Source organism: Rhinoderma darwinii, chromosome 1 (genome assembly GCF_050947455.1).
Source record: "Rhinoderma darwinii isolate aRhiDar2 chromosome 1, aRhiDar2.hap1, whole genome shotgun sequence".
Taxonomy (NCBI): domain Eukaryota; kingdom Metazoa; phylum Chordata; class Amphibia; order Anura; family Rhinodermatidae; genus Rhinoderma; species Rhinoderma darwinii.
In genome coordinates, this window is record NC_134687.1 from 629,868,281 (window position 1) to 629,884,651 (window position 16,371).

General features: G+C 45.1%; 1 protein-coding gene across 3 annotated transcripts; it reads right to left on the reverse strand.

Moving 5' to 3' along the window:
• Nucleotides 1-1,814: 1,814 nt before the first annotated feature.
• On the reverse strand, nt 1,815-15,358 carry MYORG (myogenesis regulating glycosidase). Of its 3 annotated transcripts, XR_012851158.1 has the most exons (3): nt 15,279-15,358; nt 3,081-8,377; nt 1,815-3,015 (listed from the first exon to the last, which is right to left on the reverse strand). XR_012851158.1 is itself a non-coding variant. In XM_075842721.1 (2 exons), the coding sequence occupies exon 2, from the start codon at nt 8,302-8,304 to the stop codon at nt 6,280-6,282; it is 2,025 nt and encodes a 674-aa protein (XP_075698836.1). In that variant the 5' UTR covers nt 8,305-8,377; nt 15,279-15,358; the 3' UTR covers nt 3,041-6,279. The 3 variants fall into 3 exon arrangements, 2 of the variants coding, with proteins under 2 accessions (XP_075698836.1, XP_075698845.1); XM_075842721.1 differs by lacking the exon at nt 1,815-3,015 and having other exon boundaries at nt 3,041-8,377; XM_075842730.1 differs by lacking the exons at nt 1,815-3,015; nt 15,279-15,358 and adding an exon at nt 14,172-14,241 and having other exon boundaries at nt 3,041-8,377.
• Nucleotides 15,359-16,371: the final 1,013 nt, after the last annotated feature.

A 16,371-nucleotide genomic window follows, 5' to 3' on the forward strand; every position in this document is an offset into this window, starting at 1 on the left:
TCTTATTAACTGTAAATATATTTTTTTGGGGGGGATGGTTTTTGTACGCCGTTCACCTGGCTGTTTAATTAATGTGTTAACTTTATTATTAGAGTTATTACAATCGCGGTGAGGCCATATAGGTGTTTGTTTTTTATGGAAAAAAGTGTAAATTTAAAAAAAAAAAAAAAAAAGAGAACAAAACAAGTTTGGCTCGACTGTCAAATAGCCAGTTAAGGGCCGTACGATCTTGCGGCTAAAACGGCGCTTTACCTGCAAAAGCATGCGGCCATTAATTAATATGACATTTATGGCCGCACGATTTTGCAGGTAAAGGGCCGTTTTAGGCTCTGTTCACATCTGCGTTGGTGTCCCGTTCTGACGGAGGTTTCTGTCAGAACGGGACCCTGAGCAGACACAAACTGACACTGACGGAAGGGGTTTCCGTTTCCAATGTTGACAGAGCCGGTGGTTTCCGTTTGTCTCTTTTGTACACCCCACCCGTCGTTTTGCCGGAAGCAATAGCTATTGCTTCCGTCAAAACTACGGGTATGGTGCACAAAAGAGACAAACGGAAACCACGGGCACCGGCTCTGTCACCATTGAAATCAATGGTGATGGAAACGGAAACCTCATGGTCAGAACGGGACCCCAACGCAGATGTGAACGAAGCCTTAGTGTTTAAAACAACATGTTTCAGATTGACATTTAGTAAATATTTTCTACGCTATGCAGCTCCTATGTGTAGTGCGTACATAAAAGCAGCGTCGCAAACAGTAAAAAACATTTTTGATCAATGTCAATTCGAAACATGTTTAAAAATAACAAAAAAGTGGTACAAAAGGTTTACATAGCCTTTAAAGGTCTCCTCAGGACCCCCAAAGATCTCAGCCCAAATGAAGACAGAATTCTGGGGCGCGTGCCGTGTGTCACATTTATCATCGGTTTAGACACTTTTTGCGACTCACTTGACAAGGGGGCGTGGCTCAATAGAGGAGATGCGGTGGTTTAGCAGAAATGGGCGTTGCTTAAAATGTGCCACGTTGCACCAATGTTTTGGCACAAAAATGTCGGTCTAAAGTTTAACAAAAGTGTCTAAAGGTATGCCAAATTTATCATCGAGCATGAGCCACTGTGATTAATATGGAGATTCTAGTCTAAGGCCCCATGCACACGAACGTGTTTTTGCGTCAGCAATTCCCCCGCAAATCCACGGGAGAATTGCGGACCCATTCATTTCTATGGGTCCATACACACTATCCGTGTTTTCACGGGTCTCCGCATGTCCGCAAATCCGTGCCGCAGAAACTCAGGACATGTCTTATTACGGCCCGCAAATTCGATGCGGACATGCCCATAGAAGTTAATGGGCCCGTGGAAAATGCGGGTACACCTCCGTGTGTCAACCGCAGTTTGCGGAAGTGTTGCTAGGCGACGACCGGGAATGAGTTCTGTCGTCATCCTGTTTTACCTAGGCTTTTTTTTTTTTCATCCGCATTTTGCGGATTACATACGGATGAACTGCGGATTACATACGGATGAACTGCGGAGGACATTTCACGGAACAGGGTCCTGGAATTTGCGGACTAGAAAAACACTACGGTCGTGTGCATGAGGCCTAACTCTAACCTGTCTAAATTTAAGACAGTCTAAATAAATCTGCCCGTCGTCTCAGTCCTCGGAACACGGCGCCAGTCGTCTCAGTCCTCGGAACACGGCGCCAGTCGTCTCAGTCGTCGTCGGAACACGGCGCCAGTCGTCTCAGTCGTCGTCGGAACACGGCGCCAGTCATCTTTCAGACATTCATCCCTCTAGACATTGTGAGTACACATCAGGACAATGCTTACAAACCCAATACTTTTATTAATAGTCCAACAAACTATACGACATGAACAGATATTTAAAAGGCACATCACACAATAACATTGGACTGGTAAATTCCCTTTTATAATGAAACGTGATCCATTAATACTCTGCTTTGATCTGTAAAGAGTTTCTTGTGCATAATGAACTATTATACGCTCTATCTTTTCATGACATATACATCTGTAAACACGTTGTACGCAGCTATTTACAAGAAAAAAAACGGATGTAAAAGGTTTCTATATATTTATATAAATGTATTAAAAGAAGATCAGTAGAAAAATGTATTTAGCTTATTACATTCCACAAAATGAGATTTTCCTTTGGTAATTCACATTTATTATGGATTCATGACAAAGAACAAAAACTAGCCCTCCTCCTCCACTGACCTGGGTGTTCTCCATAGTCCTTGGCTGCTATAGCCATACAAGATCCCCAGTGGCCAATAGACGGAGTTATATCTACGTAGGTAAAAGTCGCCATAGCCAGTGTGTGATCAGCAGTTATCGTGGGGGAAGCGGCTGGCGAATCATAATTTCCAGCGATGCAGGTGAAATTAAACATCCCAGCACCCACCAAAATCAATGGGTCTTCTGTATAAGGCAAGGAAGCGCCAAGTCCCCCAAGCGGAAGCTGAGAATACCCTATGAGGAAAAGGGAATATCTAACCAGACAGCCCCTTTAAATGATGCACTAGCCGGTTTACTCATAGGTTACAGTCGATCGCTGGGGAACGCTTTGATCAGCTTATTTTTAAGGGACCCTTGTACCCAGGAGCGATTGCCCAAAGTGGGGAACTCCTTCAACAAAGCTGCTTGGTCACAGGCGCCACACCACGATTATGTGATCCTGTCACATAACTAAATTATCCTTAAAACCAGCCTATTACCCAAATATTGCTTTACAGCCCCCTCTGCCCAGTAATGTCACAGTTGGAAAACCAACGAAGCTCTATTGGGGCACCATTCTGGAGATTTCTAGGGATGTCCCTTTGGATAAGCCTGGTCTATAACCTCTATTTTTTTTCCCGCGTTAAAACTTTTATGTGTCAGAGCTTTTAATCTGGGAATGTACTTAGTTTCAAAATTGGGGCACATGACTGGTGACGTCACTCTCTGCCCGCTGTGTTTATCAGCCGTACACCTGTTACGTGGTCAAACTGTTGCGCGGTCCCTGCTGTTCTCTCGCTTCACAAGCAGGCAAACGAGAGAACAGCAGGGACCGCGCCTGCACGTTACTGGCTGTATAACAGAACACCCATACGCGCCACGTCACTAGTGACGTGTCATATACCAGGATGAAACTTTGAACAGTTTGTCCACGTAACAGGTGTACGGCTGATAAACACACCGGGCAGAGAGTGACATCACCAGTCATGTGCCCCACAGCTGCATCGGGAAATGGGGCCAATTTTGAAACTAAGTACATAACAAATGTAAGCACATTTACAGATTAAAAGCACGAACACCTAAAAGTTTTAACTTGGAAAACCCCTATAGGCATGTGGATGTGAGAACGAGGGGTCCTTTGCTTGGAACCCCCTCTATGGGAAAGGGCAGAGAGTCGACACACAAGCAGCGGCTCCCGTTCTTAAGAACTTGACCCATCCATGTATCACGTGGACAGCAATTTATTTGATTGGTTAGATGTAATACAATTCCCCTGCCGGAGAAATGAGAAGCCAACAGCAACTTCTCCCGGCAAAATCAGGTGTTTGCCAGAATCCTTGAGAGCTGGACCCACGGTGGCTCGAACAATAAAGAGGTTTCTCATGAGACGTCTTTAAGAGTGACAAATCGGTCAGCAACAATAGGGTTGTGTGCTTTAAAGAGCGGAAGGGTCAGACTGGGGTTCTTTGGGTCCACCAGAAAAAAAATATTCTGGACGTCCCTTAAAAAACAGACTCTAGTTACAAGTGATTGGCTCCAAATTGGGTGGTCTTCTGCTGGACCTCTGGGCCCATTTTCCTGTCAGACCCTGCATTGGAGCACTCTCTGGTAAGACGGCTCATCTCTACACTGCTGCTCTATGATAGGTTTCCATGAAGCTCCCCTTTAAGCCATGACCACATGTTCCCACGTCATACTTTATTATTATCTGGGAGGTATTACTATCCTTTACTGATCTATTTGGCACAAACACAAAAAAGGTAAATCCCACCAGTTCCTATGAGGCCCTGACCACTATCACATATAGAAAGCTTATGCCACATTATAGAAAAATAAAACATTACAAAAATATTCTCAACAACCTCGCACTGTGTAGACTCCAATCTTCTAAAATGTGTGGGGGGGGGGGGGGGTTCTCCAGACCCCTCCACCAGCTCAACTGAAGATGTGCCGAATCTCATGGAGCTTCTCACCACCATCTTATGGACAAAGAAAAGGCTAAAGACTCTGGGTTTCTCCAGTTTCGCCGTCCTTTCATTACAAGAACAAAATTGGCTGAAGCAATCAGATCTTGTATAAATTAGAGCTGGAATCGGGTTGGCTGCCAAGAGGAGGGCCTCCATCTTTTTGCTCTTTACAGGAGGATCATGGTTTCAGTCTGCGTACATCTACGCAAATGTAATAAGATCTGAAAAACGTGCAAGTTGCAGGAGGGTGCAAGTGGAAGCAAAAAGGCACTGAGAAAGGAAGCAATGGAGGCACCGAACACAAAGCTTGCGTACATCAGACCACAATAAAGACCCTCATTGCTACAGAAAATTCCTGGAAAAACAAGTTTCAGGCCCTCAGCTGAATTCAAGGCAATCACAGCTCATTGCTTCCAGTTAACTTTCACTTAGGAGGTCATTGAAGTCACATGAACAAGACAACCGTACAATGAAGATGCTTGTTCTTGTGCAAAACGTCAGTGTAGTTCTCCTCATTAACCACCAGGGGAGCACAGCAGCCGAGGCTGGGACAAGCTTAGACTTAAAAAAAGACAGGATGGGAGCGGTTTATCTCCCACAATGCATTGCACTGCAGTATGAACACCCCTTTTAGACCCCAAAACCCAAAGTGTAAGAAAACATCCAGTTCTCACATAATGTTACACTAACGACCCCCCCCCCCCCCTGTAGCGTCAGACCTGGTAGAATGGCCCATGATGCATCACATCTGTTTTTGGGAGGAGCTTAGTTGTCACATGACTTGCAAGTTTGTGCCGTGGGAACATTTGTGTCAGAGATAAGGTCCATGAATACAATATAGAAAACCTCAAGACTAACAGAGACTACACGGAGCACAAAGACTTTATATTGTGAGCATGAGGAGCGGATAAACCCTATGGGGGGGGGGGGGGGGAATTCATGTATGGCTGGACTTTTCCATTAAGGATTATATTTGTTGCTCTACCAACAAAATAACGGTGGTACCGATGACATCATCATGCAACACTTCATAAATGTGCTACAACACGGAATGAAAATGGCTATACTAGTATATATCTGAACACGGAGATGATGCACATGTTACAATACTGCGACCACGTCTTTTACCCCACCTCCCCTTTCTTATAATAATATAGCACAAAATCAGTGGAAGCGGTCAGAATTTCGGGGAAAATAGTGCAATATATTAGTGATATGGCTCACCGTCCCATTTTAGGACACACTGATGCAGAAGACGCTGTGCAATGGTATCTGCTCACATTTCCCTTATTGCCCTGTTGTTACACAGAATATCTGACTATGTAAAAAGTTTACAAAAAGACAGAGGGAAAAAAAATAAATAAAAAAAAAATACAAAACTCCAGCGCCCCCAGTGGGGAGGGGGGTCGCGGCTTACACAGATGGGAGGAGGAGGTTATTCCCATTTATTCCCTTCCGAGCATGAGATAAAGTGCGCATAGTAACTGTCCCTAATCATTGCAGAGCAACAAGAATGTCCATACGTCACACCGGACCCTCCTCCGAGGAGCCTAACCCGGCCGACTAAGACAGGGCCCAATAGGGATGAAGACTATTAGACTTGTGCAGACAGGGATGCTCTTAAAGGAAGACTCCACTTCTGAAGAACAGTTTAGCAATACTACCCAGTAAACATCAAAGGCTGAGCATATACACTAGCATAGCCAAATCCAGAGCTGCAATGATAATTCTACTGGTCTCCGGTTACCAGAAAGGAGTGCATTGTGGGAGCTCACATGACAGCTACACAGTTAGTTCTAAGCTCTTAGGTCACATGTCTGACAACGGGGTGGAGCTAGACTACTGTGTGTGTCCAAAAACAACTAGCAGAATGGTGAATGCAGCTCTGAAGGTGACTTAATCACAAGTACAGAATAAGATAAGGATTTACAAAGTCATGACGTGTAGTATGAAACGGTGAAATAAGACATTATGGCCTGTTAGTCTTCACTGAGGAAGAGGCTGGTTAATACTCAATGCTTGAAGATGATTTGCTGGCGCAAAGCTAAAATGCTGCCTTGTTACCATGAAGACCCTGTCAGTTAAGACACCCAAGTGAAATAGGCCACTTCATCCAAGTCTACGGGGTAGTCTGTGAGAAGTATGGGAGTCCGTTGATAAAGTTCTCCTTTGTAGCTACGCCACTTGCCGGCAGGAAGGTAGACGTCACGTTCCTGTTTTCCTGGTTCTAGCACCGGAGCCACCATTAAGGTGTCTCCTATCAAAAACTGAGAATCAATTTTGTGTGCAGTTTCATCGTTAGGAGAAATCCACCAAATTGGCCTAATGATGGGATCACCAGTGTCGGTAACTTCTCCGGCAAGTTCCAACAACAGAGGGGCAACCAAAGACTCATGGATTCTGGTGAATTTCTGAGCAATTTCAATGACCTCTTTATCAAAAAGCCAGGGTGGTATGGAAAACTGCATGGAGGGCATAAAGGCCGAGAGCTCCAACCACCGGATGTAAAGTTCCTTCATGTCTTTCGTAAAGTTGGTGTAGGCATTTCCACCAATCATATCTGGCAAGATGAAGGGGTATCCAAGCATACTGATGGTCAGAACTGTGGGTATCAGAGACTTTAACCCCAACTCATATCCCCATTCGGAATCCCGGTCAATGATCCTGAAAAAACACGATATGTTTTGAGATTGATAGCCAACTCGGAGCTCAGCAAGGTCGTAAAACTGGTCGGCCATTTCTGAATATCTCCTCGTGAACATGTTGGGGTCTGACAAGGAGTTAAACGTGCTAAACTGATGAGGCAGGTAACTGGTTTCACCAGCGTCAAACTTGAATGACGAAATTCCGTACTTTGTTCTGAGCCGTCTCAGGTTGTTCTGGAACCACTCTTTAGTGCTGGGATTTGTAAAATCAAGGATAGCGCCAATCCCATTCCACCACTGGACCATGGCTGGAAGTCGACCACTTGGTTCCTTCACAAAGAGGCCCTTCTCTATGCCAATGCCAAAGTTGGAGGAGTTATAGTTGACGAAAGGATGAATCCACAGGGTCACTTTGAAGCCGTCTTCCTTTAACTTTTTGAACATGGCCGGCGGATCAGGAAACTTGACAGGATCAAAATCAAAATCCCCGTAGTACTTGGAGTACATGTCATCAAGTTCTATATGACTATAATTAAAATTGTATTTCTTAATACTCTCCGTAAAGTTCAGAAGTTTCTCCTGGTTGATATTGGTCTTGTACAGTGCCCATGTGGACCAGATTGGGTACTTGAAGGCACTTTCTGAAGGGATCCTGCTTGGCTTGTTGAAATATCTCCTCACCATGTACTTGTGGATGGAGGTCACGTCTGATCCGACGCACACTCTATAACTTAGCTCAGGGAAGGGCTGTTTGCCAGGAGGAGGCTTATAAGGAGAATCCTTATACCTTGCTTCGAAGAAAAAAACCTTTTCCGTGCTGTTCCACCCGAGATGGAAAGGAACAGACGCGTTAATTTTAATGGCCGTCGCATTGGAGGACAGCCAGTAGCTTTCTAAGATTCCCCCGAAACCTTCCCTAAATGAATAGACATCACTGGTCACAAAAGGTTTCGGCTCTTGGTATCCAGACAACTTGATGGGCCAGTGCTGTGTACGCATCTCAGCTCCTCCGTACCAATAAGCGTTATCCCAGTACATAGTGTGCAGAATCGATGTATCGGCCACAAACTCCTCCCAGCGCACTCGGTAGCACATGACAGTGGCCTTGTCCTTGATGACCGTCTGGACAAAAAATTTTAAAGGCCCCTTTTCCGACCTGGTGCAAGATAAAATCTGCCCGTATTTTGCGCAGGAATCTAAATCTAGAACACCGGACTGAAACGCCATTCTGAAAACCACCTTGCCTTGGTGGTTGTGTACGATGAATCCATCTTTCTTCAGAAACAGAAGCTCGGTCTTCAGGCGGTCGGCTTTGCGCAAAGAGATTGAGTAGTAGCACCAAGCGACCACTGCGCTAATGACCAAAAGGATGCCCAGCAAGATGGCACCAATTAACGGCTTCTGTTCCTTAGAAGCTTTCTGCTTGACCGGAGCGATGTTCTCAGGCAGGAAGGTGTACATGATGGAAGAGGCGGACAGTCGTAATGTCTATTTCTTCTGAATTACAGTCGGGGTTAAGGATGCTCCTTCATGCCTGAAAATTAAAAGAAAAAAAATGAAATCACCCAAACTTATACCTCAAGACAATTTTGCCAAAATTTTTACATTTCATTACAAAAGTTTGACAAACAATACGCGCAGGTGTTTTCCACGGACACTTCTCTTAGGAATAAAGTCCGGGAATTTCAACTCTCTGGATCAGTGGGGGGGGGGGGGGGGTCCCAGCGGTCACACCTGCACCAGTCCCCCTTTTATGGAACATCTAGTTGATGCTTTTAAGCTGGCCATACACACAAGATAAGGGTCAGTCGATTTGGCCGAAAGTGACCAGTTTGGCCGACGGTCGATCGTAAATTTTACGCAATGGCCAACGGCCGACTACTCTCTGCTAGTAATGTATTCTGTCAAATTGGATTTTTTTTGGTCGTTGCCAGCTGAAAGAAAACGTTTATGGCATAATCAGACAAACATGGACACGTTAATGGTCGGATCACTCATACGAATGATCCAATGTACGATCGATCATTCTCATTGCAGCCGATCATAATCTGGGGAGTATGGCCCAAGTGAACGGTAGGAAAAGCCCTCAGGAGTTATCTTATTATTGCGGTCTGTTCGGTTATCACACGTTCTAATGTTTGAATAGTATATAGTGTTATATATGAACGTCAGCGACAGCAGCGGCGGTCATGTGGTGTCGGAGGATATGTCAATGCTGTGCCGGAGGCACCGGTGGTGGTGTAAAGCCGCAAAATGTAAAACATTGTTTTGGTTTTTTCTTCTTACATTTACGACCCCTCGCAAGATCCAATGATAACTGAGGCGAAGTCGACAGAAGCCACAAGAAGCTCCCGAGGACGACCGCCGCCAACCAAACTCCAGCTCAAGGAACGGTCAAACATCGGAGTTAATATTTTCAACATCTCTGTTTGCGGTCGGTGAAAAAACGGTTTACAGAGGAGGAATACCCACCCTGGCCTAGTGTTTGTTACAATATTTCAGTGCTTTGTGAGGTAAACCCATCAGCAGCCTAAGGCTATGATCACTCTGAGGGATTTTTGCGGTGGATTCCGCTACAAAATTCCACCTCCCATTCATTTCAACAGGAGGAAGACGCTTATATTTCCCGCTAGCTGATTTTTTTCAGCGGACAAAAAAAAGCGTCCAGCCAGATCTCCGGCCGGATTCCGCCCAAACCTCCCATTAAAGTGAATGGGAGTAGTAGCCCTCCTGCTGTCGCCAGGAATAATTCTGCGGCGGGGCCCGCTAAGCAAAGTCCGCTGTGTGAACATAACCTACATCTCTTTTCCGTCCTCATCGTTACAATGTATCAGTGCAGGTAAAATGTATCAATCTGGAGCCCATAAGGAATATTATCTATACTGCAACAAACCCTCAGCTGTATGAACAGGAAGAGTTTTTAGCCCCTTGAGGTAAACAAGAATATTCTCAGTCGCTGACAGCAAACAGTGATCCTGAAACGGTGAAGAATTGATACACAAAGGGATATTAAAAAGTTGCCGCTCTGTTATACAATGATTAACCCTTTACTTACGTAGAAAGAATACGCTCTCTGTAAGTAAAAGTATCGGGGGTACCCTAGGCCATAAGCGGTAGATAACAGAGGACAACGCCTCAGCAGCAGATATCCAGATGGGTCATACTCGGGGTTAATGTTTGCCTCTTACATCTTCTCCTGACTGTAAATAGCCGGAGGATCAGCGCCAGCGCCGGGCTCACAGCCTGGAGGGCAACGTCTCTGCCAGGAAAGTCATTTGACTCTCAGTTACCTGGAAGCTGTGAAGGTTGTGACAATGTGCCAGTATCGGAGGCTATTTATACTGAGGGGGATGGGAGGGCTGTGCTCATCTCTGTACTGCTGACTGGTTACCAACTACCCTCATCAGAGTCACAAAAGCTCCGCACATCCCCCTCCTTGTATGATAGGAGACCAGATAAAGGGCCAGTCCAGTCTGCTGTAAATAAAGTTTCATTGTAGAACGAGATCTTTCTAATAGGCTTTGTGTTTCAATTCCTCCACATTTTCAAACACCTCTGCTGGCTGCCAGTGAATGGAAACATTGTTTAGATTCAAAGTTTAAAAACCTAACCTGACATGATAGTTCTCACAGCTGAGGGTTTGTTACAATTGTATCCAGTGTATCCTTTGTTGTATAAACAGTATGGACGCCAGGCTGATACATTTTCGCAAACCATCAGGATGGGAGGGAAATGTGCTGCTATAGTTAGCTCACTGAGAAATTGTTAGACTGGATACAATTGTAACAAACCCTCAGCTGTGTGAGCAGGACCAGAAACGAGATGAACATATTTTTCTTGTCTATACGAAATAAAAAATTGCTCATCTCTAATAAGATTGGTTTTCAGCATCCAGATGTAGACATAAAGTGTTTCCATTCACTGACAGCAATAATGAAAAATGTGGGAAAAAGTCTATAAGAAAGTTGCAGAACTTTTCATTACACGATGAAGAAGCTTTATGTACAGGAGACTGGATGAGAACCTGCAATGTCCTTCTGGTTTATAGTGGACTCTGCTCTCGAAATGTAAGGCTATGTTCACACGCAGAGTCAAAAACGTCTCAAAATACGGAGCTGTTTTCAAGGGAAAACAGACCCTGATTATCAGACGTTTTTTTGAGCAACTCGCGTTTTTCACGGCCATTTTTGGAGCGGTTTTCATTGGAGTCTATGAGAAAACGTCTCCAAAAACGTCCCAAGAAGTGTCCTGCACTTCTTTTGACGAGGCTGTAATTTTACGAGCCGTCTTTTGACAGCGACGCGTAAAATGACAGATCGTCGTATTGGAGCCATTTTTTCAGCCGTAATTCGAGGCGCAAAACGCCTCCATTACGTCTGAAAATAGGTCGTGTGAACCCAGCCTAACGCCGGCACAGACCTAAAACTACTCCACCAGTCTTCGGTGCACTGAGCCAGCACCCAACAGAAGAAATGTGACAGACCGGACAATGCAGCTCTGGAGAGAGAAGGTCTCATCTCTGCTCCGACACAGTGCGGAAGTCATATCCCAACCGTAAAATGAATAATGCACTAAAAGATGGAAAACCCCAGACACGTAAAGGCTAGACCAGACAACAAAGCGACGTCATCTGATGACCATATTACATCCAGTATTATACTCCAGAGCTGCACTCACTATTCCCTCACTATTCTGCTGGTGGAGTCACTGTGTACATACATTACATTACTTATCCTGTACTGATCCGGAGTTACATCATGTATTATACTCCAGAGCTGCACTCACTATTCTGCTGGTGGAGTCACTGTGTACATACATGACATTACTTATCCTGTACTGATCCTGAGTTACATCCTGTATTATACTCCAGAGCTGCACTCACTATTCTGCTGGAGGAGTCACTGTGTACATACATTACATTACTTATCCTGTACTGATCCGGAGTTACATCCTGTACTATACTCCAGAGCTGCACTCACTATTCTGCTGGTGGAGTCACTGTGTACATACATGACATTACTTATCCTGTACTGATCCTGAGTTACATCCTGTATTATACTCCAGAGCTGCACTCACTATTCTGCTGGTGGAGTCACTGTGTACATACATTACATTACTTATCCTGTACTGATCCCGAGTTACATCCTGTATTATACTCCAGAGCTGCAATCACTATTCTGCTGGTCGAGTCACTGTGTACATACATTACATATCCTGTACTGATCCTGAGTTACATCCAGTATTATACTCCAGAGCTGCACTCACTATTCCCTCACTATTCTGCTGGTGGAGTCACTGTGTACATACATTACATTACTTATCCTGTACTGATCCGGAGTTACATCCTGTACTATACTCCAGAGCTGCACTCACTATTCTGCTGGTGGAGTCACTGTGTACATACATTACATTACTTATCCTGTACTGATCCCGAGTTACATCCTGTATTATACTCCAGAGCTGCACTCACTATTCTGCTGGTCGAGTCACTGTGTACATACATTACATATCCTGTACTGATCCTGAGTTATATCCTGTATTATACACCAGAGCTGCACTCACTATTCTGCTGGTGGAGTCACTGTGTACATACATTACATTACTTATCCTGTTCTGATCCCGAGTTACATCCTGTATTATACTCCAGAGCTGCAATCACTATTCTGCTGGTGGAGTCACTGTGTACATACATTACTTATCCTGTACTGATCCTGAGTGACATCCTGTATTATACTCCACAGCTGCACTCACTATTCTGCTGGTGGAGTCACTGTGTACATAAATTACATTACTTATCCTGTACTCATCCTGAGTTATATCCTGTATTATACTCCAGAGCTGCACTCACTATTCTGCTGGTCGAGTCACTGTGTAGATACATTACATTACTTATCCTGTACTGATCCTGAGTTACATCCTGTATTATACTCCAGAGCTGCACTCACTATTCTGCTGGTGGAGTCACTGTGTACATACATTACTTAGCCTGTACTGATCCTGAGTTACATCCTGTATTATACTCCAGAGCTGCACTCACTATTCTACTGGTGGAGTCACTGTGAACATACATTACATTACTTATCCTGTACTGATCCTGAGTTACATCCTGTATTATACTCCAGAGCTGCACTCACTATTCTGCTGGTGGAGTCACTGTGTACATACATTACATTACTTATCCTGTACTGATCCTGAGTTACATCCTGTATCATACTCCAGAGCTGCACTCACTATTCTGCTGGTGGAGTCACTGTGTACATACATTACATTACTTATCCTGTACTGATCCTGAGTTACATCATGTATTATACTCCAGAGCTACACTCACTATTCTGCTGGTGGAGTCACTGTGTACATACATTACATTACTTATCCTGTACTGATCCTGAGTTACATCCAGTATTATACTCCAGAGCTGCACCCACTATTCTGCTGGAGGAGTCACTGTACATACATTACATTACTTATCCTGTACTGATCCTGAGTTACATCCTGTATTATACTCCAGAGCTGCACTCACTATTCTGCTGGTGGAGTCACTGTGTACATACATTACATTACTTATCCTGTACTGATCCTGAGTTACATCCTGTATTATACTCCAGAGCTGCACTCACTATTCTGCTGGTGGAGTCACTGTGTGCCATAAATAGGAGGTTTGGTAGCTTTCACTCAGGTCTCGGGGCATCTTCACAAGGAGTCTGGACCAAAACCCTATTTGGGAGACTGAACCTGATGTGCGGGCGCCATGCTCTCTAATTGTAGATGTCCCTCCCGCACCTTGTCTTGGCATTACAGTCCTGGGTATAAACAGGTCATTATTGACCTCTGATATATTTGGACATTGGGATTAGGTCGCCCCTAAGCCGTCGCACCAAAACTAAATGACCCCAACTTTCTGTAACCGGAGAAGCAAGCGGCCTCTATGGGAAGGACTAACGTGTTACTACAAGGGACTAAACGTCAGCAGCCACCGCAATGTGTCCATGAAAAGTGCGGGTGTCTAGTGCAGGATAATACGGCAGTAAGTGGGGGGCTTCTGAGCATTACCCATAAATAAATGCAGCGTGCGGACAGATTCTCCTATAGAAGAGCGAGGGGTTAATAAGAAACGGTCGCAGTTGACAGGATGGAACGGTTTCTATTCGCCCAAAGTGACAACTTTCTTAAAGGGACAGGACATAATTATTTCGCAACTAAGGTTCATTCCGAAATACCCATCATTTAACACGTCAATAAAAAAACGGATCGTGAGCGCAGAGAGAACGGACACATAAGAAGGAATAGAAGACGTTTCAGCCCCAACGCCAGAAATAGGCCTTACTTACAGCGACGCCACAAGCAGCTCCGTGCCCAGCTATTCCCAGACTGAAATAAACCAGGGAGGGGTGCAGAGCACGGGGCACCCACAACGGGGGAGGGGGAGAAATAAACAGATCTCCATGTGACTGAGGAAGACCTAAGTCACATGACCCCCCCCCCTTGCTGCTTCTAGTGCAAAGTCCCTGCACCCGGACCACAGGGGGAGAGGTTACCGGGACAGAGATCAGGACAACAATCTGCAGAACCGGCCGCACATGTTATTATACCTCAGCCAGGAATGTAATAAGGCAAAGCACTGCACTCAGTAACCCTCAATCTGTATACACCGCACCTCTCCCTGCACCCAGTACCCCTTCATCTGTACACAAAGGTCACTTACCCTGCACTTAGTTCCCCTCAATCTGTACACATAAGTCACTCACACTGCACTCAGTACCACCCCATCTGTACACGCAGCTCCTATCCCTGCACTCAGTACCCCTCCATCTGTACACACAGCTACTCTTCCTGCACCCAGTACACCTCCAACTGTACACACAGCTCCTCAGTACACCTCCAACTGTACACACAGCTCCTCTTCCCGCACTCAGTACCCCTCCATCTGTACACACAGCTCCTCAGTACACCTCCAACTGTACACACAGCTCCTCTTCCTGCACCCAGTACACCTCCAACTGTACACACAGCTCCTCTTCCCGCACTCAGTACACCTCCAACTGTACACACAGCTCCTCTTCCTGCACCCAGTACACCTCCAACTGTACACACAGCTCCTCTTCCTGCACCCAGTACACCTCCAACTGTACACACAGCTCCTCTTCCTGCACTCAGTACACCTCCAACTGTAGATTCTTCTCGTTGCACTCAGTACCCCTCCATCCGTACACACAGCTCTTATCCCTGCACTCAGTACACCTCCCTCTGTACACACAGCTACTCTTCCTGCACTCAGTACCCCTCCATCTGTACCCATAGATTCCTCTCGCTGCACTCAGTACCCCTCCATCTGTACACATAGATTCCTCTCGCTGCACTCAGTACCCCTCCATCTGTACACATAGATTCCTCTCGCTGCACGCAGTACCCCTTCATCTGAATACACAGGGACTCACCAGACTCCAATTCGCAGTTTTCGCCAGCATAATACAGGAAGTGCGGCGGCGACCAGAAGTTACACACACCCAGTGATTGGACAACTGGACTGTCAATCAGTGAGAAGGCGGGCCAGAGAAGCAGGGGTTTCTGGGAGATGTAGTTTTCTGAAGTTACTTAATATTAGTGCAGATAATAACCCCAACCTAATGTGTGATAGTGTCTGCAGAGCCTGTGTATCTAATCTTATGTGGGATACCCTGACCCAGGGTATCTAATCCTATCATGTGTGATACTGTCTGCTGAGCTGCTGTATCTAATCCTATCATGTGTGATACTGTCTGCTGAGCCACTGTATCTAATCCTATCATGTGTGATACTTTCTGCTGATCTGCTGTATCTAAGTCTATCATGTGTGATACTGTCTGCTGAGCTGCTGTATCTAATCCTAGCGTGTGATAATATCTGCTGAGCTGCTGTATCTAATCCTGGCGTGTGATACTGTCTGCTCAGTTGCTGTATCTAATCCTATCATGTGTGATACTTTCTACTGAGTTGCTGTATCTAAGTCTATCAAGTGTGATACTGTCTGTCGAGCTGTGTATCTAATCCTATCATGTGTTATACTGTCTGCTGAGCTGTGTATCTAATCCTATCATGTGTGACACTGTCTGTCGAGCTGTGTATCTAATCCTATCATGTGTGATACTGTCTGCTGAGCCGCTGTATCTAATCCTATCATGTGTGATACTGTCTGCTCAGTTGCTGTATCTAATCCTATCATGTGTGATACTTTCTACTGAGTTGCTGTATCTAAGTCTATCATGTGTGATACTGTCTGCTGAGCTGCTGTATCTAATCCTATCATGTGTGATACTGTCTGCTGAGCTGCTGTATCTAATTCTATCATGTGTGATACTGTCTGATGAGCCGTGTATCTAATCCTATCATGTGTGATACTGTCTGCTGACCTAGTGTATCTAATACTATCGTGTGATACTGTCTGCTCAGTTGCTGTATCTAATCCTATCATGTGTGATACTGTCTGCTGGCCAATGTATCTAATCCTATCATGTGTGATACTGTCTGCTGAGCCATTGTATCTAATCCTAT

Bases quoted from the DNA above. Each gene is read 5' to 3' on its own strand.
- MYORG (XM_075842721.1), bottom strand. From the start codon at position 8,304: ATGTACACCTTCCTGCCTGAGAACATCGCTCCGGTCAAGCAGAAAGCT.